The sequence below is a fragment of the Gobius niger genome, assembly GCF_951799975.1.
Source record: "Gobius niger genome assembly, chromosome: 17".
Lineage (NCBI taxonomy): Eukaryota > Metazoa > Chordata > Actinopteri > Gobiiformes > Gobiidae > Gobius > Gobius niger.
The window spans coordinates 20,391,638-20,413,237 of NC_136868.1; the positions used below are offsets into that span (position 1 = coordinate 20,391,638).

The 21,600-nt window shown below is 41.6% G+C and overlaps 1 protein-coding gene across 20 annotated transcripts in view; it reads right to left on the minus strand.

Moving 5' to 3' along the window:
* Window positions 1-1,333: 1,333 nt before the first annotated feature.
* Window positions 1,334-21,600, minus strand: part of adgrl2a (adhesion G protein-coupled receptor L2a) — a 91,465-nt gene continuing 71,198 nt past the window's right edge. For 5 of the 20 annotated variants that reach the window (XM_079575501.1, XM_079575499.1, XM_079575502.1 and 2 more), the window contains 10 exons: window positions 21,429-21,495; window positions 14,741-14,832; window positions 13,269-13,313; window positions 11,846-11,872; window positions 10,934-11,102; window positions 10,088-10,216; window positions 8,720-8,816; window positions 6,311-6,439; window positions 4,850-4,867; window positions 1,334-3,406 (listed from right to left, as the gene is read on the minus strand). In XM_079575501.1, coding sequence (XP_079431627.1) covers window positions 2,583-3,406; window positions 4,850-4,867; window positions 6,311-6,439; window positions 8,720-8,816; window positions 10,088-10,216; window positions 10,934-11,102; window positions 11,846-11,872; window positions 13,269-13,313; window positions 14,741-14,832; window positions 21,429-21,495 — 1,597 coding nt within the window. In that variant the 3' untranslated portion in view covers window positions 1,334-2,582. Of the gene's footprint in view, window positions 3,407-4,023; window positions 4,063-4,815; window positions 4,868-6,310; window positions 6,440-8,719; window positions 8,817-10,087; window positions 10,217-10,933; window positions 11,103-11,845; window positions 11,873-13,268; window positions 13,314-14,740; window positions 14,833-21,428; window positions 21,496-21,600 lie in introns of all 20 variants that reach the window. The other 15 variants (XM_079575507.1, XM_079575509.1, XM_079575506.1 and 12 more) reach the window with 10 other exon arrangements.

Consider the following 21,600-nt stretch of genomic DNA (forward strand, 5'->3'; position numbering starts at 1 on the left):
GTAAAAAGTAAATAAATAAAAATGTTTGCCTGTAAACTAAAGAGGGCTCCTCACCCACCTGGTTGTGTGGATACCTTGTAAACAACCCAAATCTTATTCCCAATTGGGGACATTAGTTATTCTTGTTCCAGCTGTCTGGGAGTTTGCACAGAAAAATATCTGTAGCCAGAAACCAGGGTCATTTTAATTCTTTCAACGACTAAAACAGAATCTGTGCATTGTAGGTGTTTTAAAACCATATATGACACATATATATGTATCCAATTTAACTGCTCCTAATAATGACTATGATTTTCCATCATTATTACGTCTTGTGTCATTAAGTTTGCCATTTGAACAGTCAGTCACCTCAACACTGACTGACATTCAAGTGGTCTGTACCCGGGATCAGCTAAACCACCAGAACTCCTTTTCTGACACATTTTTGTAGCCTCTGATAATTGCTCCAAATGTCACCTAATTGTGGGGAAAAAAAAAAAAAAGTCAAAACAACACACATCCCACACGGCATTATGTGCAGCCACTCTGACATAAAGTGCTAGATTTTTTTTTTATTTTTTTTTTGCTGTGTGCCAACTTTTGAGTCACTTCCTTCAAAGCCAAACGGTAAACAGTGCAATTTGCCGCTTCCCCACTGAGCCGCCACTTCTCGGCGACTGGCGTTGTATTAAAATGCTCCGTAATTCTGCATTACCTGAGGCATAAAGGGAACCGGGACTCCACTGCGAGGCCCAGCATCCGCAGTAGACATTAATTAAAGCCAATATAGATATGTCATATGCAGATGTATTATGGGTAATGTATTTCCACGACGCCAGCCGAGTGGAACATCGCGGCCCTTGTTAGCTCTGTGGGCCCCTGGTCGGCTAATGGTGTCATATACGACAAGTGCTCGTACAATAACTGTGATAAGGTGGACAAGGCTGGGAACGAGTGTCTTTTTTTTTTCTTTTCGAACCTTTATTAGTGTTACAACCACATAGAAGGAACAGAATTTTACAATGCAATTTTCCTACCTGAGATTCTTCAACTTGAATCACATGGGGAGATTTGGCTTCTCTAACACAGATGGAATTAGCTCAAAAAACTATGCAGCAATCAAATGCAAAATCATATAGAAAACCAAATTTTGCTTCAAGGTGCTTGGGACATACTTACAACCTGAGTAAAAAGTATACTTCATTCATAACAAAATAATGACTTGTTTTTTTTTTTTTTTTTTTTTTTACCTCAACCGTTAAAAAAGAAACGGGTAGTTGACCAAAAAATCTCACATTTATTTTATTTGTTAATTAAACAAGTGTTGAAATTTACATCAGTCTTAAGTGATGAGCCCCTTGGTAATATGTTTACATAAAAAAATGAGCTACAGTACAGCAAATATACCAGTGCTGGAAAATATTCACACATTTTCCGTCCATTTGGAAAGTTTTTTCAATAAATAAAAAAAAAAAGAAAAAAAAAAAAAAAAAGGTAAAATCTGGGTGGAAGAACTACATTTATCGATGCAACATTTTTATTGTCAAAAGTCAGTTTCAGTCTTTCTTCCCGTTGCTCCGGTAAAAAGTTAAGTTACACAAAAAAACTGTGCAATGCGTACAATTCACCCTATTATAACCTGTTTGTCCCATTCTACTAATGCCACTAGAAATCAAAGCAATAGTCTTAAATGGGCGTAAGCAAAACACTGTTCACAAGTGGATAAAGGTGAGAATGCCGTTTGTCGGACCTTCCATATTTTCCTAAACCTTTACTGTAAAATCTACTACCATGAATGAAGTGTTGAAACCATAAACACGCTGTATAACATGTGTGCACCTTCTACACAATAGTCTCTCAAATGTTAAAATTTTTGAACGTAAAAGGTTTCTCAGCATTTACTGTCTCCCGGGATTTTTACACTAGCAATACAACAAAATATATATTTTAGCAATTTCCTTCACAACAGTTCAAATGTACAGTTGAGAAAATATAAGGCCAGGGGCTTGATTGCTAGTGGTTATACAATCCAAACTTCATGGTGATGGAGAGTGACTCGGAGCACTGGACCTGCATATTCCTGCACCTTTGAATGTCTGAGGGAATATGTAAGCGAGCTGGTCCGAGTGCTGATTCACGTGTGCTGTTTGTCTACAATAAAACCAGGACTTAACAAAGATAGAGGTGAATGTATGTACAGCCTTTTGATCGGGACATTGCTGATTCAGTGTATTATTTCATTTTTTTGGCCTTTTTACTGTTTGTTGTACCTTAAAATTCTCATTTATTCAACAGCAGCAGCACATTTAAATACATAGTTGGTTTGTCTCTTTAAATTTAAATTCCACTCTGCATTGTATATACAGTCTTAAACTTTGCTCTGCCATCTGAGTCTGTTGGTCTGCGGACAAAGTGGGTCGAGTGGCATGTTTGGATTGAGATGGCAACGCAGATGGGGGAAGTGAGGCTCGAAAAGGTGGCTGTGCCCGGGGGCTTGTAAGCTCCGTTAAAAATAAAACAAACGGCCAGTAGCTTGACTGGTGTGTCCTCTCAGAGGCAGGGGCTGCGAAAGGACGAGGGGGTGGGGGCTGATTTAAATACATTTAAAGGCTTGTCACTAACTGCATCTGTCCTTCCCGTACATCGCCTTCAGGGATGCAGTCCTCTTTGTTTATGGGGATAATGTAGCCATCACTGCTCCCCCGGCCTATCTGGTAATAGGCTTGGAGCTGGTTGCTGGAGCCCAGGTTGGGCATGCTCTTGTAGAAAGTGTCCTCAGCCTCACTCTTCTTGGACGGGGACAGGTCGTCCACCACATCAGGGCTGCTCTCGGGGAAAGGAGAGTCCTTCAAATTGGGCATGCTCGTGTACAGTGAGTCTCTATTGGGGGACTGGGGGCTGTCCTCAGTGTTTGTGGTGGTGATCTGGGTGGTGTAAGTGTCGTCGTCCCCGTCAGGCCTGCCCTTCCTCTGGGGGGCATACAGGAGAGAGTGAGTCCTCTGAGGGATGAGCGGTGCCTCCAGCTCCAGGCCCACAGGGTCGTGCACCAGGGAAGTGGCGTCAGCCACGATGGCGTCGTCCTCGCTGCTGCTGCCGCCCACCACCGTCACCCTCGGCGGAGCCCGCTCCGTGTGGTGGCGGTGGTGGTACTGCGGGGGCGCGCGGGGCCTTGGCGGCTGCTGTAGGGTCAGGTGCTGCTGCTGGGGTGGTGGGTGGCTCTTGTTACAGGCACGCAGGTTGTTGTGTACTAATTCAGAGATGATCATTTTCTCAAAGGCAGCATCGTCCAGACTCAGGCCGCAGTCTACTACCTGCACACTGTCGCCATAGTCGCCGTTGCGTAGCGAGTAGCTATTGTTAAAGTTACCATTTAGCGGTAGTGTATCCATTGCACTTGTATCCCTCACCACGTTGTTCAGTGAGTGCCCTGCAAAGAGAGGAAGACGTGAGGGGATTCCACATTAGTCAGTCGCAAAAAGCAGCAAATGTCAAGCAATTTAATGCTGTTTAGGATGCAGTGTCACAAGTCAGAATAAGCCATGCCATAAACTGGTTAGTTAGGCACAATCCTTCACAAACAATAAACTCACATGCATCATTTGTAGTGAGAAATCATTTTACTTTCTGCCATTTATACAGTTTATTTTCCCTTTGAAAAATTGCTTTTTTTTTTAAAGCAGAGCACTATGCATTTTAGTTTGCCACAGAAGTGACACAGCGATGAAAAAGATCCCAAACAACATTAAGTGACAAACTGGAACATTAATCACTATCACAGACACATGGGGCAAAGGAGATGTCCATAGGAATGAAGCCGCAAGCGGGCGAGCGACAATACTCAAGAGGTTTTAGCAGCTAATGGGTTTGGTTGTGCCGAGGGAAAGAAAGAGACAAAGATGAAAAAGATGACATGAACAAGAAAGGGAAAATATTTGTGTATCAACATGGGACAGCCATCTTTGTTCTCACTACAAGGGGAGCCAACAAGCAGCACTCCACCATCACCACACACAGCAGGTGAAGAGACTCACTGAAGACACTCACATCATGTCTGTCTGCTCAGCCTATCTGGTCTAAGAGCAGCTGATGTACAAAAGAAAGTAAAATGATTTATTGGAACATGAAAAAGAATCACTCCAAAAGAAATAACAAAACAAAGTCTTAACTGCAGCTTAGCGGGAGCAAGGGTTCAGCAAATTAGGGAAACAAGCATTAAAGAGCTCTTTTGTCTGACAAATTTAATGCCACTTTTGTTGTTTCGTCTTTGTTTTGGGGGGTTTGCTGGCGTTACTTTGTGGTTTGTGTCTCCAGGACTGGTAAAGGTCAGATCTCGCCTGCGGCCCAGCACTTGGCATCTGTCACACTGACAGTTCCCTGAGTCCCTTGCAGAACGAGTAGAATAACAGAGGAGCGGCCGGGGTCAAGCCAGTCATGTCAGGAATGTCTTTGGGCACGGGGGTCGCACAAAATACTGGCAAAAAAACATAAATATTAGCTTCTCTGTGATTAAGTGAGCAGATAACGCAAGAATGTGAGGCGATATCTGAAAAGCCCTTGTAAAACAACAGCTTCAGGTGATAATCTTCTTGGGACATAAGCAGCATTTTTATTGAATCGCTCATATGCAAACCTTGTTGTATTTCAGAGAACTGACTGTTTTTATAGGTTCAAATCAAGCTTTTCTTCTTTTTGTCAGAGTCAAAGTTTAAATAATTTAGTGAACCGCTTGCTCATTGAGTGTGTGAATGGCCTAAAAACAAAAGAAAAGTAAAACCAGTGATTGTGCCGGGGGGTTGGTTCGGTTGTTTTTAAATAAGCATGCTGAAAAAAATTTACATTTGATAGGCAAAGTTAAGTTTTACTCCCATACTTGTCTCTCTGTAGGTCACTATAGAGGGAAGCACAAGGGAAGAGCACAAACAATGGAAGATGCTGTTTCAGTTTTTCAACGTTACAATAGCGCATTCTTCACTGCTAGCTTTTGCGGCGCAACTCCGACTACGAAACAGGAGGCTTAGTGCAAAAAAAAGAAAAGAAAAGGAAAAAAAAAAAAGCATTAGGAAACAAACGCGTGTTTTAAGGTGCAAATAACGAATCGCCTGGTAATCTGCGCAGCATAAATCTTAATAAGCATGCAGTTTATACTAGAGCCTCACCACTGTTTACATTAGGTCCAGCCTGAACACACAGTATCCTATTCCACTCTTAATCATTATGTCTCATTCCGGGTTTTGGATAAGGGAAATCCGAGAGTGCCCCGGGTGGATCAGGACCAACCACAGGAATTTCCATCCTCCATGTGAACATGTGGTGGGCTCTAGACACATACTTCAGTGGATATGTGTGCCACCCCACATGCACTGCCATACGCTAATGTTGCGCAAACACAATTCGGAAAAAGGGACGGGGCACTGTGGAAATGTCAACTTGAAGGCGATGGAATTGTTTTACATGTAATAGGTTGCGTTCACGTCAAGATCGCACCACGGGGGGAGCAGAGGTCGGATTCTTTGGTAGGATTTGTCTTTTAGCCGTGGTGGAAATGAACTAAGGTGAAAATATAGATATTTTTTCCCAGTAATTATTGAATCACAAAGACTTGTTTGTTGGCAGATAAATCTAGCACATCTCTGGACCAAATCCGTTAAAGATAGGATAACCTTTTCTCATAAACCATGTATTGCTTAAAGCTGCATTATTAACTTTTAATGCGGGAAAAAAAAGTTGATATTTGTGCCTATTTGTGCCATGTAATGACCCAGCGGCTGTATGAGTGGTCAGCATGACGCCTTTACTTTCCATCACAGCGGTCTCCAGGATGCTGCAGAATCAGCTGTGTGGAAGGTTTTCACTGCTGCCGGAAAACCTACAAAACAGTTGATCCGGGAGCATTGTAGAGACCGCCGTGATCGAAAGCAAGTTGCCATGCCGACCAGTCATACAGCCACTTGGTCACTACAAGGTCAAATAGGCACAGATATCAACTTTTTTTTTCACATAAAAAGTTGCATAACGCAGCTTTAAAGTGCATATGCCACATTTTAAGTCATGAACGCAACCAATAATCAAGTTTGATGTCAGTAACGCAATCCGTAGAAGGGAAAAGAGTCACTTTAATGTAACTTTCATTTTTTTTTCTTCAGTGTCCCAACTTATTCCGAGTTTGGCAACATTAGTCAATTCTGTGACGGGATTTTGGGGGTGAATGATTAAGAGGGAACAGTCCACTACACTAAAAGTCCAGCTCTAGGATGGCTGTAAGCCCTTCTGACGGACACACAAACGCACAAGCAGAGCAGAGTGAATGCAGTGAAATATTGAAGAAGCACACCTGGCGAGTTAAAGACTGGAGCCGTGGGGGTGTTACAAACGACAGTCTCGGCCAGTAAGGTGTTATAAGGGTTGTTAGTGCCTTGAGGTCGCAGAAGAGGGTTTGTTAGTAGATAATTTCCGGTCATTCCTACAAAGTGTAAGCAGAGGTACATACAGTTCAGAGAAACAGCAAAGACAAAACAGACGGGACACATTTTATAGAGTGAGGAGGGATGAGGGAGGATGCAGTAAGCCTGTTTAAAGAGGCAGTAAATGTCATTGGGCCAAAGTCGGAAATTAAAGAGTTTGTTTTATAGGTCAAATCGAGTTGGGTGACATGAGTTATTTTTCTTTTCTTTTACACCGCCTTGTAAATACAATGCAAACTGCAAATTGTAACATTGCTAACTGTTATAAAAACATAATAAAGAGTGTGACGTTTTACAAAACACGTCCAACATCCCATTTCTGTCTGTTTCAAAAAACCTCCAACCCAAGTGCACTGTGGATTTGGGAAAACTTCTGGTTGCGTGTTTTTTGAATATAAATAACCGGGGTTTTACTGCCTGCGACAAAAATGCTCTGACGTCACATGGCAAAGGAGAACAAACAAACAAACTTTAGGTCCGATTTTGGGTCAGAGCGAGATGTACCAGCTGGTGGGAGAACTATGGGATGGAAGTACAGTCCTTACGGAAGGAACGCCGTCGCTCCCGTCACTGTCGGAGTTATTATGTCCTCACAAAGAGCGTGAGTCGATTCTCAAACAGTCGTCTGCATGGTTAAAAAAAAGTTGCAGATTGCTAGCAGAAAAGCTAAAATACAGATCAAGTATTCTCATTTTAAGTAATTTTAAAGTTGCTTGGGCAAGTTGCTTCAACATTGTAATATATTTTAAATGAGTGATTACAGCATTAAAAATGTGTAAAAATGTTTGCATTACGTATTACTGTTTCAAAATGTAGCTGAGTTACACTACTTTGAGTTACTTTGAGTTACTTTTAAGTTACTTTTGGCAAAATCTAAACTGAAAATAATAATGCCACTGAGCAAAAGTGCAGTCAGAGATTTCCTTTTCCTTCACTTTCCCACTCGTGTTTCGTTCTTAACAACACCGAACTGCAGATCTTATACACCAGTGTCCAACTTGATCTGGTGCTGCATTTTATTTCGGGGGAGTTTGGCATTTTTTCATTCATACATTTAATTGAACTTGAGTTACTTGTATAGTAATGACTAATATATTCCTGTATTTTGTGTATGTTATATTCCTTAGTTAATTATTTTTGTCACACGCTACCCCCAACACTGTCAACTGAAGAATGAGACAAAAAGGAGTTTAAATTGAAGCACCTTAGATTTAAATGCATTGTATTCACGCAAAGCAGTATAAAATAAATCATGACCAACAATAAGTATTTATCGTCATAAAAATAAATGTCATTCCTTCAAAAGCTACTCAACCTTTCCGGTGGCCACCTGAGGTACTGAGGTATTCCCCTGCCATCCATCACTTGTGCTAAATGCCACCTGTCATGTTGCTAAGTCTCCGGGGATCTTTTTAATGACAGGGAAGAGCCTTTAGTGCACTAACCCATTACCATTACCCCCTCGAGTGATCAATACAAAACCTTCGCATTAACTAAAACGTCTATAAGAACCAAAGGGGCCGACGCAATGTGTTTGTGCTTTGTGGCACGCGACGGCCGCAGAAGAGGCAGAAAATGGACACGTATAGCTGCAGCGTCAGAAGTCACGAGAGGGACGCGGAGAGGCAAGCTCAGCTCGGAAAGCCATTTTAGAGACAGGGAACGCACGAAAGCATTCCAGGTCAGCCAGAGTTGAACATCATCTTCTCATCATCATATTTGTGCTCCGGCTAAATAATAAATGACAGGGCTTTTTTCCCCCCGCTTCCCTCTCTCGTAAATCCCTTGGTAAAGTAACACAGGTCACCTCGGTTTGCCTGACGACAAATGGTGCTCTTTCTGAAATGTACTTTTCGCTGATAATATCTTCTCCCGTTTTTGAGCCAGGATTTTTTTCAGAGGCGAACTTTGAACTTGCCCCAATTTAAGTCAGATGTTACTGGTCAGATGGAGTCTGCGCGGAATATTTGCAAACAGATTCCTTTAATCCCCCTTTTTTTTTCTGGCTTGAGAGAACAGTACTGTGCAAAGGCTAGGAATAGATATATCAAGCTGGATCTACTGCAAGACGAAATCATTTTGTTCTGGGTCCCATTGCTAACATTCCCCCAAAATTGTATGATATAAAAAACAACAGTATTTTTCATGCTATGGACATTTTTTATGAGCACCGGGGTTAGACCTTACGGCTGGAACCACAGGGAGGTATTTTTAGCCGGATGATGAAATGTGTGCATATGGGTAGGCGCGTGGTGCAGAGAGATGGGGTGTGCACTGACCTTGGTTGAGGGTGGAGGTGCTGTTGATGTCACCTGAGATAAAGGAGGACTCCGATTGCTTTCTTACGGTGTCATTCCACATTCTCCTGATTCGACTCTGCCAGGTCAACAAGGGACAAGGGCCATTAAGTCTCTACCACTTTTTTTGTTTGTTTTTTTTAAACATTTTTGAAGAGGTATCGGACTCTTAGCTGTGCGAGGGGGGGGGCGAGGGCGCTAGGGATACATGTTTGCTGTGTACGTTTGTGCCAGATGATGTGATAATGTGCTAAGAGTACATTTAACGGAACAGTTTTGTCATTGAGTGTACACAGGGTGCTAAATGCCCCATGCTGTATTTGCACTGCAGTCTGTGGTTAATCGCATTCACATCTGCTGTCGATATTGTGTATAGTTAGAGCTTTGCTTTATTTTACTTTATTATGCACCCAGATTGTATTTATTTCATCACTGTTATGTCTATGTTTCATGTTGCACAACCAAAAAAAAATCCCACTTTGTGAATGTACCTTCTCTGACAATGGCAATAAACCCCTCAGTGATTCTACACAAGACGCCAATAAATCCCCCTCTCCCGCAGGCCTTTGTCTGACAACATGCTCCGACGAACTTTAGTTTTTATTAGTTGTTTGATTTATATTAATTTCAGTATCCTTTCTACAGTCCCCTTCCAATCGTGTAGTTACTCTTGTGCAATAGCCTGCACGTGTACAATACCATTATTGACAATTTTATTATCATCTACCCCTGTTGTGTTTCCGTGCAATGTTTTTATAAATGATGTTTTAATGCTTATATTTATGACTCTAATTTTGTAGTTTTTGTTTCCTTCTTAAAGCTATTATTCCTTGTAAAAAAAAAAACACATTATTTTCCCATCTTTGTCTTCCTTTGATTGCACATTTGAATGTTATTTGATCGCACATTGTCTATCGGCGCCTTGCTGATTTCTGTGCGCAATCAAAGCCTTGTCTTATATTATCTTATTTAGTCACTGATCTCTGTCATATATCAGCGTCCGTTAATAACTCAAAGGCCTTTTATTCTCTCTCCCCCAAACAGAACACCAGTGCAGTAAGTACTGTGCATACTGTGCATAGGGCTATTTATATTATAGACGGCGCACAATGCCTGCACCTTTCCTCATATGCGTAAGTGCTTGCGCCGCTGTTTAAATAGTGACATTTGCTCATGCGTGTGACGTTAGTGTTGAAAAGATAAAAGCAAGTGCTGAAGGGGGCAGAACAGAACAAAGGTGCTCAGGCTGTGCACGGGCATGTGAAATCTGACGGTAGTGTCCGGCAGAAACACATCGCTTTAACTTCTAATGGGAGGAGATCGTAGAGGGGTGTAAACTGCTAGTCCTACCTGTGTCCCAGAGGAGTATCGGGCGCTGGTTCGGGTGGTGGACGTCTTCGCAGAGCTGTGGGAGTTCTCGGTGGGCAGCCCTCCGCAGCAGTACGTGTGGCGGAAGCACTTGCTGTACTCTTTGCGGACCTGCATAGGCAAACAGCGTTGAGTTTACACTACATGTTGACTTTACATATGGCTGAGCCGGGAGTCGACACGCCGGCTCTATTGATTCTTCATATCAGCATACAAAGCCTCAGCATGGCTAAAATTCACCGCGAGAGGACTGTGTGTGTGGGGCACAACTTTTTTACAAGGATTAATCCCCCTGAGTGAGGGATTGTAAATCGTTAAAGTCTTGGAAACAGTTTGTGAAGACAGAGACACATTTTTAGTAATAAACATTTTCAAATTTGAATGGAACATACTTCGAAATAGATGACAATGTGAAATCCAACACAAAAGAAACAGAGCTATATATATAGAATATATATGGCTACATTATTTAGTTTAGTTATTACATTCTTATATGCAATATTCATATCTGGAAAAGCCACAATATATCACTAATTCACTGAAGTCTTCTCACTGTCAAAGAGTTATACTTTTCTTTTCTAAAACAAAACCATTTCCTGATTTCCCTTATTTTAGCCTAATTAACCTCAAATTTTTAACCTTGTTTCAACACGATTTAATGAAAAAACAAACAAATTGCTTTTTGTTTTTCTTTGATGGAACAAACTGTGCTGACATGGTTTTTCGTTGAATGTCGCACTAATATAGTTTACGCTGTTTTCATTTTTTTCCAAGTCAGCTCTCACAATCATTTCAACATGTCCGCATGACCCTTCGTCTCGATCCTACCTTTTTCTGCAGAAGACAGTGGAAGATGAAGATGAACATCCCTTGGAAGGTGTTGAAGATGGTGAAGAGGTAGGCCATGACGATGGACGCTTCGTTGATGAAGAAGAGGCCGAAGGTCCAGGTCAGGCCCAGCAGACATAACAGCGCGAAGGCTCCCATCACCCACGACCTGGACACAAAAGGCGAAAACAAAAACAGTCATCAACTTTCGCGGGGCCAGCCATGCTCTTGTGGGTAAACAGTTTGATTTGTGGCCAAGTATGAGAAAGTAGGGAAAAGGTCATGAAATACGTGAGAGGTAAAAAAAAAAAACACAGACACGTACGTGAAATACAGGCACATCTTTAAGAAAACAGATATTATAGAAAGCGTAGACTTTTCAATTTAGTCTGTAGATTTAGCGATTATCATCAACTCTGAATCTATAAAGCGTGTTTCACTCTTCAAAATACCCTTCACACAATATTCTTATTTCTTTAGATGTACCTGTAATTGTAATCCCCTACTACATTCACAAACCTGACTTGAATTTTTTTGTTTTGGGAGGGGGGAGGATGCAATTTAGCTAGGCATAACGGTGCACTCGGTTGTTCGTTATCTAGGGAGCGTGTTAAGTAAGTTTTAAATTGACAAAGATTCCCGGCTTGTGTGTGAAGGTCTATCGGGGCCTTCACGCACCAGCCCGTTTCCGCACTCCAAACAAACAAGAGCTCTCTCCACACACTACTGATGATGCACATGAGGAGACGGTCACAAGGACAGCTGATGAGAAGCCGCGGTGTCTTGGAGAGAGAGAGAGAGAGGGGAGAGGAGAGGATGAACCGGCAAGAGGAAGGTCAGACAGACAGAGGAAGCCGGAAGAGTCGGAGAAAGAGCTACAAGCTAGAGGTTTTCCGGGCAGCGAGTCCTTACTTGATAAAGCGTTTATTATCTTCATAGCTACAGAGAGCATGATGAGCGGGAAAAGAGAGACACAGTTAGATTAAGCATGGGTTAGTCGAGCGTGTATGGTTTTATGCTAAGTGTTGTTTGCATGTGTCTGGCTGTACATGGTTGCACTCTAATCCTAATTCCCAAAGATTTGCGGCAAAGTTGAATAAAAAATAATAAATTAAAGATCTGATATATTTGGGTTTAATTTGTTTCACACCAAAAAACAAAAAAAACAAAAACAACTCACCACAAAAAGAAAAAGTTACAAAATCTTTTCCTATATTGTATTGATGAAGGGAGGGTTGGACTCCAATAGGAGGCTCTTACATATAGGTCCATGGTTAAATCCAAATTTAGTTTTATTTCTTTTTAAGCCATGTATTTGCGAAACTAGCACTGTTTTCACTAGAGATCGACCAATATTTGAGGATTTTACAATATTGGCTATCGGCCGATCTAACGCCAAAAAAAGCTGATATCTCCGGGACCGAAAATGATAGAGACTTCTCATTGAAAGAGCAAAGCCATGGCTTTAAAAAAAGTCCGCCCACTACTCCCTAGGCCTAATAGGAGCGGAGAAACATCGCAATGAAACGAGGATACAAGTTTCTTAAAGCAGAACTAAGTAACTCAGCCTGGCCTAGAGGCCAAAAGTGCCACTGCAGGTGTCGTAGCATGTTGCGTTTTTTAAACCAATGTCCTGAGAGTAAATACTACACTAACACAAAAGCCAAAGGGACAGAGGGATATTGTACGTCCAATTACATTATTTTCACTCAAACTTGGCGGTAAATACTGTTTAAGTGGCGCTAGCCCGCAGTTAGCTTTGCCCGCTAGCCTATTAGCTTCTTCTTCGTGATCCCAATAGTGTGTATTGGTGACTCCTACCCGGTGCAGGGAAGTTGCAATTGTGGTTTTCTGGCCAGAGACACCAGGGGGAGATGAAAGACCCACCAATCATCCCATCAACACTTGTATTACCCCCAGAGGGCCTACCAAAAGGATTTATCAAGGTAAACAAGTTACTTAGTTCTGCTTTAAATATAAGTTTCACTAAACCTCAGTAAATATGGACATGCTGCATACCATTTTGAAGCGCAAAACCTGGAGAATTCCTCCAAAATGGACAAAATATGGCGGCAAACAACAGTATGCTAATGCTAACGGCAAATAATCAAAGCTGGGATAGAAATTTTGACTGGATCACCTAAAGTAATAAAGTAAAACCGCCCACTGCTTGAAAATATCGGCCAAAAATATCGGCCAAGCAAATCGGCATTGGTCAAAAAAAAATCCCCAAATATCAGTATCAGCCTGAGAAAAACCCATATCGGTCGACCTCTAGTTTTTACATGGGTATGCATTTTTGTGGCTGTATTTGCAATGTACAGTATGGGCTTACCCAGGCAAATCTGTATTATAGTAGCCATCACATACGCGATAAGTACTGTGGAGCGCAGGACAGAGACAAGAGAGAATGAGATAGAGGAGAGAAGAGAAGAGAAAAGGGTATGCGTTAACTTGCAAACATGCAGTGACACTGGTGCTTTGCAGACTGACACGCCACAACAACAAAAGAATACATTTATGCCGCACAAATCCACAAATCCAAGTGTCACTACGCTCAGTAACTGCGGTTTCTCTGATGAGGCACAAGGCTGTCTCAAATAAACCGACGAGTCAAAATAAACTCCCCCCCCGAATGTTCGCCCTGATTGCAGTTTTACCACAGAGCTGTAATGTTGCACGCATTCATTAAGAGAAACCAAAAAAAAAATTGAAAATAAACAGTGGGTAAAAATAGGAGCGCCGCTGCCACCGCCGTTCCTGTTTGCAAAGGAAAACTGTCATGTAACAAGTACAAACAAACATACAGTAGCAAACAAGGGAGAGAAAAAAAAAACATGGCATTCCATCTTACAATAAATACATCATTCGTGGGAAGTGCTAACAACCAAACACAACAATTAAAAAGACATTGCTCTCCGTTTAAAAGCGGAACAAGCTGTAAATGTTTTGGGGACTGAGTGATGGTCTGGCGGTGGCCGCGGTTTAAATTCTTTCCTGCGATCTATTTAGGAAAAGGGGGGTTTGACGTGTTCCAGCAGCAAATACTCAACCATAAACACACGCTCTTTTTTGCATCCATGTGGGGACGTTATTTGAAACACAGTATTTCCTGAAACATGGATATTATAGCAAAAAGTGGCTTGTAACTCTGCCAATAGTGTCAACAAATTCATTGAGTTTATCAATCAAAACAATCGTTCTCTTATTTGATATACTTTACTCCAGGTACATTTAGCCACAGTGATAGTATATTTCAGTTGCTTTAATGTACACGCAACCATTGATGTTCCTGACTATTCTGCATTTACTGTAAATGCGTTGCTAAAGTAGTGCAGACATAGTATACATCACATGTAATTGCTTTTCAAGTCAAATCCGCTTTTGTTCAGAAAAAAAGCCACGACTGACTGGCTCGTGTCCTCACTCGGTAGCATGTAAAGGCACATAGACACAGAGGCTGTACCGCGCCCTCCGCACACACAGTTAAACTGCAGCCGCTTTACGATGTGTGTCAGGCCTGGCTGTGCTCCGTGGCTTGGATCAACACAACAGAGGACGAACGAGACAATTCACAAAGTCATGTCAAGTCAGCATTCGGGACCTCTGTCTATTTCCAGACAAATAACACATCGGTACAAAGCAAACTCGTGATTATTTTCGGGAGCATAGGGTTATGAGTAAAATCGTTATCTCAGAAATAAAAGGGTGTATTTTTTTTTTTGCTGCGGGGCACGGCAGGCAGAATAGCATCAGTGATAAAATGCTGAGCGTGGGTAGGTTTAGTATATGAGTATTTTTACTTACTTTATATTCTCCAGCCGGCTCGAGTCTGGTTTCAGGGTGGTGGAGTGCTTCACCATTTTGTACATGGTAATGACCAGGAAGATGAGGTTGAGCTGTCAGAAACAAGAGACACGGTTAATGCTTGTGCTGTTTCAGGGTTAACTCGGGCCCATTTTTAAAATACAAATATAAAAAGCCATATTACAATTTAGTTGCTTCGAAGACATGTCATATTATTTGTACAACAGCATTTACAATCATACAGAACTCAAGTGCACCGCCCATCTCGAAAGCCAGGCTGGTTCCTGAAATAAAAAATCCTATTTATTTTTCTCACGATATGAGGAATGGTGGAGTTGATTGGTGTCCTGAAATCACTTCTCCTGTTTGGAGACTATACACTTAGGGAGTCATTTACCAAGAGTTTACTCATGTGCAAAATGTGTAGCACATTCACAAGTGGATCAGCAGCAGAGTCATCTGTGCATTATTTACTCACACACAGGATTCTTCCATTTACATTTCAGATTTGTGGTCCCTATACTGTAATACACATCATTTCATCATGTTAAATGAAGTGTAACATAACAAGATAGCCTGCTCTCGCTATAGCACCTGTCTAGATAAAATATTCTTTTCAGGTTTTGGAAAAGTCCATAAAAAATATAATGGGATTATAACTATATATTTTATATACTCAAGATAGAAATTGATCAACTATAAGGAAACTCTTGGCCGTAAAAGCAATTTAAATGAAATCTGAAACTTTTAAAAAACTGAAAAGTTGGCTAGCCTCGGGCGTGCCTCAAAAAGTCTCTGGTTCCACAAGTAAAATTCTCTTTCATTTTTCCCAAAGTAGATTTGAAGCAATGTGGGACTGTTGAGATCCATTTAATAATTCTAACCACACACTGTTTGTTTTAGGGAATGCAAAAAAGTGTGTATTATAATTGAGAACAGAGATCTCCTCATTGGTCAACACAAAACACATTATGATTAAAACAATGCATTTCATGATATACATAGTAAGGATAGATAACCCGGGTGGTGAATGGAAGTGAGCCGTTCAAATATAGCACAAGGGAAGAGAAAAAAAAACTGTTAATTTGTATTAATAGAGTGGAGCGCCTTCAGATGTCTGCATGGCCACAGACTAATCCAATAAACATCTATTGCTCCACTTGGGCTCAGACAGGCTGACTGGCGCCAAATTTAGTGTCATTCTATATCAATGCGAGCATAAAAACGCATTAAAATCCATCAGGGCCTGAAAGAAAAGAAGAAAAAAAAGAAAGAAAGAAAGAAAAAAAAACGTGAATAGAAATATAAAATACGCAGCGGTGCCAGTGGTGAAGCCAAAAGGGAATAAAAAAGCAGCAAGAGAAATCAGAGCCCCTCTTGTTATACAAAACAACTTCGTATCATTTCATGCACATAGTGAAATATTGTAAGGCGAGGCTGGAGGGAGCGTGCTACAGTGTGTTTTTGCTCAATTCTTGGACAGATGAGGAGGGATGCAGCCAGGGAACAAAGGGAAGAAGATATGCTGCCTGTTTGCTTGTGCTAATGTATTAAATCTAAAGCACACCCCTGGCATGGACATAGATATCCGCATGTATCTATTCGGTACCCTTAAAAAAAATCAATAGCCTGATTTAGAGACACACAACAAAAGCAAAACTGGCAAGCAAGAAGCCTGCTCCAAATAATTTAGTTCAAAAACATGCATTCAGGGGCCAAACTAGTCTCTCTGACACAGCAAGCACAAGAGCTGGGAGCGCCGTGTTTGTTCTGCGAGCTCGGCATGTATAAATAATGTCAAGGAAAATCTAAGTAAATAAATAGAAATATGTGCCCGCAATATGAATTTCAAAGAAACAGGGAATGGTGTTGTACCTCGGAACAAAGAGGTCTTGTAAATACTGCTTTTTATCTTGTTATCTTAAGAATGTCAAAACACGGGCCAGAGAAAAATGGATTGGAATAAAGCAATGACCTTTGTGAGCCCGACTGCAGACCTCAGACATTCACTTTTGAACAAGAGCGGCTGGTGCGCGGCCGCACGCTGCTATCAAAGGACCGCGCTGATCAATATATCACCTCTCCGCATGCAATCAGCCCGTGGAGAGAGGCACAAGAAGCCAGGCGGAAAACAAATAAAACGGGAACTCGCGATATTGAATATTGTGGTATTATTTTTGAGGATAAAAATAAAACAGAATCACAACCTAGAAACCCGGACAAAAGCCGGCCAAAGAGAGTGTGGATGCTGATTAAATTTGCATAGACTGTTTGAAAGCTGAAGAACAGGAAGAGTTTTGAACGAGTCTCGAGCGTTTTAGAATTAGAATTGTGGTTGTATTTGGGATTTCTTTTCTTTTTTTTTGATCAGCATTCACTATACACGCCCAGGAGCAATGGACACTTGAGGGAAAAGAAGAAGAAGAAGAAGAAGAATTTGGGACTTTATATTCCTAAGTAATTGCAGCATTAGTGGCTCAATAATTGTGAGCACTGAAATAGCAACTTTGTATTTCACTCTTATTTATCTTGCAGCTATTGGATTACATAAACATTAAATGACAAACAAAAACTACCCAGCTACTTCTTTTTTTTTCCTTTTTTTTTTTCGCAGCAGTGTCACAATCGCGTCTCTCCTCGTCCGAGAATCGACGAAAGGTGTCGGGGCTTTTGAGCCGGCGTTTCACACAGCCTGGAGAGCTGACATGGATCCAATGAGACACCGAAGGAGGACACGGCACTTTAAAGCAACCTAGCAGCACGGCACATGTTCCCACCCCCAACCGACATGCTTTTGCCGGCCTTCCCCCGGGATCCCCTCACTAACTCACTCGCACTGCCCCCCTCCCCACAACCCCCCCTCCATCCTTCACTCTGTCTCTGCATCATCACTGCAAGCCAAGCAGAAGCACCTCGCCACACGGGGACTGGCCAGAAAGCTTTTTTTTTTTTTTTTTTTTGTGGTGTGTGCATGTGTACACAGTGAACTCCGCATGAACTGCCGGGGATAAAATATTAAAGGTGCAGATGGAGCTGTCCGGATGAGAAGAACTACTTGCGACGTGTCATGATCCAAAAGGCCTTGTGTAGAAGCGTAGCTCAAGCATACTAATGGTTGGCCCCACCACTCATTACTTCCATGTTCCCCCTTTCATGGAGCTAATACCCTCTGTGCCCTGAGACGAGCAACAAGAACCCGCATCTAACGGCGCCTCCTTGGCTTTTGTTTGGAGACTTTTAGACGGCAGCGCAGGGAAAACACAAACAGCGCGAGTGAAGGAAACATTTCTTCGATGTTCTTCTCACATGTTTGAGGCGAACAGCGGTTGTTGAATTTCTGGGTCGTTCTTTTTTTTTTAAAGTTTATTTATGGCGTTGATGCGATTTACACCTGGTTTGTCCCGGGTTTTGTTTCGACGAGGGGCAGGTTTTGGACACGGACTAAACCAACAGCACTAGTCTTGGTTTGTTATAGTCTTCTATTTTAATGCTGCCTAAAAATGTGGCTTTACTAAAAAGGCTGATGATCATAGACACAATAGACACCCAGAATATGTTAACCAAGCCATTAAATGACAATTGATTGATTATAGTTGACGTTTTATTAATTGAATTTAGTCCAGGTTTTCTACTGGTTTAGTTAGTTCAGTCCGCACACCACAGTAAACATACTAATCCAGATCCAGCTTTTTTTGTGTGGGGTTTGAATAGACTATCTGCCGATATCCGATATTCACCGATACCAAGAGACCTTCTTAAAAGTGCCTTTCTCCGAGTGAAAAATTGAATTGACTCTTCCATTTTAAGATCAAAAGTCATATTTTATTGTCACGATGTTACGGATCAATTATCAATTATATTTATTGATAAACTATTCGATAAACATTTAACAAGGATCCCTGGACTTTTCTACACTAAATATCCTTGGGTATATCATGACAGGCTTTAGAGCATAATAACATATAATAATAATAACTCATAAAGTGATCTGATCATTAAACATATGTTGTTAATCAGATATTTCTTTAAAGGGACTATACAGAGTTCAACAATGTTAAAACTAAGTATTTTCCTCCCCCTACATGTTCCAGCCATGTCCTAATGTGTAGATTGAGCTCAGACCTGTTCACCACAACTGCCTATAAAATCCTGCACTCAAAAAGGTCTTAATTTGGGTCCGAAGTGCCGTCGTGCACAAGCTTAATATAGTATAGAAGCTGCAGTTACGCATAAGGCCTGAGGTGGCAGTAGTGAGTATAAAATGACTAACTTGCATCTAGCCCCTTTAACTAAAATACAAACACTTGGCTTCAGCAGTGGTTATTTTCTTTTCTTTAGCTACTTTAGGTGTTTCTATCATAGTTTCTGACCCAGCCTTGATTAGTTTTCGTTAGCATTAGCATGCTCCCGGTAGCTTTAGCATACTGATGCTAACCGATGCATTTTGCGCGGCGATCAAAAACACATTTGCAGAGGTTTAAACAAAAATAGCGATTGAATTCCTCAGGTTCTAAGCTTCAGAATGACATACAGTATGCCCATGTTCACTTGGGCTTAGGTGGTGAAAGTTGTGTTTTTTAGGCGTCGAGAGCCAAAACTGGTATCGGTTCAGTATCGGATATTTGTCTCCGATAACCGATATCGTATTTTTTCCGGTATCGGCTCCGAATGCATCCCTAATACTAATAAAAGTGGTTACAGATAAGAGCATTTAACATTTTAAAGTATTTTTGGGACACTTAATTAGGATTGTGGCTTAAATAAAGGCAGCACTTTGAAAGCCAAATGAGGTGGCGCTCTTGTGTGAAAAGTTTGAGAACCAGTGATCCAGACAGCCGACCGCACTTCTTCCATCCGTTGCCGTTTGCCTTCCTTTCTCCTCTGCCTCTCTCATTGACAAGGACAAAGCCAATTTGTAGCAGAACCCCGGGGTCAGGGATGCTGTAGACAAACCTTGCTCCTGCCTGCTCCCCTGAGATGCCCCTTTCCACAGCACTTTGTCTTTTTGAGTCAATTGTTGCACCGAATCAGACAAAAGCTGCGTGGTGTGAGAAAAGCTCATGCCTGAACTGCAAAAAAAAGAACGAAAAAAAGCTAATTTCTGTCACCCGTTAGCCTCGCTACAATACATTAGCCGCTCACGGGGTCATGCTTCTATCTCTCCGGTCATCACCGCCGGGATCCTGATCATCATTTCCACTGCAGACACATTTTTCATGCAAATCATTACAGAGGCATCCACATACAATGGAAAACAATGAGGGCCTAATTTAGATGAAGGCTCTTGTGCGCCTGACAGAGCATTGGCTGAGACGAGAAGAAACATCTTGTTTGTTTTAATACAGTGTTAGCTTGCCGCAATTAAAAGCCTGCATCTTAAATAGTCTCACGAACATGCGATGCAAAGAAAAGTTCTTTATTTCTATCCATTGTCACTCGTCCACCATGGTTCTTTTAGTTAGAGAAGCAATTTTTGAACATTATCGTAGACATTTACCATTTTAGGGGGTACAGGCAAACATCGTCCAAAACCCGAGTAAAAAGTAGAACTGGTAAAACGACTGGTAAATACATACACTCTGTGGTGTCCAAATGCTTTCATATGAACGACAACGCCAGAGCTATACACTTTCAATTATATATTAGTTTACTATTATGAAATAGTGATACAAATCCCTGAAATCGTTGTAGCTTTTACGAATCAATCCCAATATCAAATGTCACGCCTTTCTCATATTGTGCAGCCCAATTCATTATCCAAAATCTGTTCATTTTATTGCAAAAAAAAATCCTATCTGATCCTTTTTGTTGTATTTGTCACAAATAGTGTTTAAATAGTTTTGGGTGTGATGTGTTGCAGGCAGCCATCACACAAGGTTTCAAGGTTTGCGGTTACATAAGCCTGCACATCAAGAGCAGAAAATACAGAGAAACAAAGAAAAAACTTCGCAGCATTCACCACATTTCTATCCAGCGCCAGCCTTCTGCCCTCCTCCATTTTTAAAACCGTACAAGAAACAGCCATGTCTCTATTTGAACAAACTGTGAACTGCAGTCCAGTCAACTCGGCTCCCTCGTTTTTTATTTATTCTGCAGACAAAAAGCCGCTCTATATCTCCGCATCTAAAAGCTCTCCATGGTGCTCTGAGACAGGCTGGAGTTTGACATGGGGAGCCCCCTGTCTCAGCTATATCCACAGTGTCAGTTTGATGCCAGGCAGAGGTCACCGGTACATACTGTAAGGACCAAAATGCCGGATAATGAACACACTGCTGAACAAACATCTCAGAAAGAAGGCTTCCTCATCCCTTGCAGAGAGTAGAAGGACAAACCAATACATGTCTATACATCCCAGGAATACCGCCTGCTATTTCCTTTTCCGTTTTTTTTCTAAGACTCCCCGAGGTCTCATTCGTCCAAGCCCCTCGGATGGAGCAGGGGATAATAATGTCATGACCAGTAAATAATTGCATCCCTCAATGGGGCATATGTCAATATGATATGCTGTATGTCCTTCACCCAAACAGGTTTAGGCTCTTCTCGACTCCTAAGGTTTATACACACATAAAGCAAATTCTGGATTGGGCAAATCTGCTTTTCCCACATCACTGCATCACTGATCTCCCAGTCTCTCGCTTCACCCCCCCCACCTTCAATCCAATATCCGAGGAAAGATATAGCAGCTTACCATGATGATAAAGGTGACAGGTCCAATGAAACTCCATATGAAATGATTATCCACACTTAGCCAGCACCTAAGGGACAAGAACACACATTTAGCCATGGGCCAGTATATGTGATGAGCTGACACCAGCACAGCACAAGGTGTTTTACAGATGCTAGAATTAAACAAACAAAAA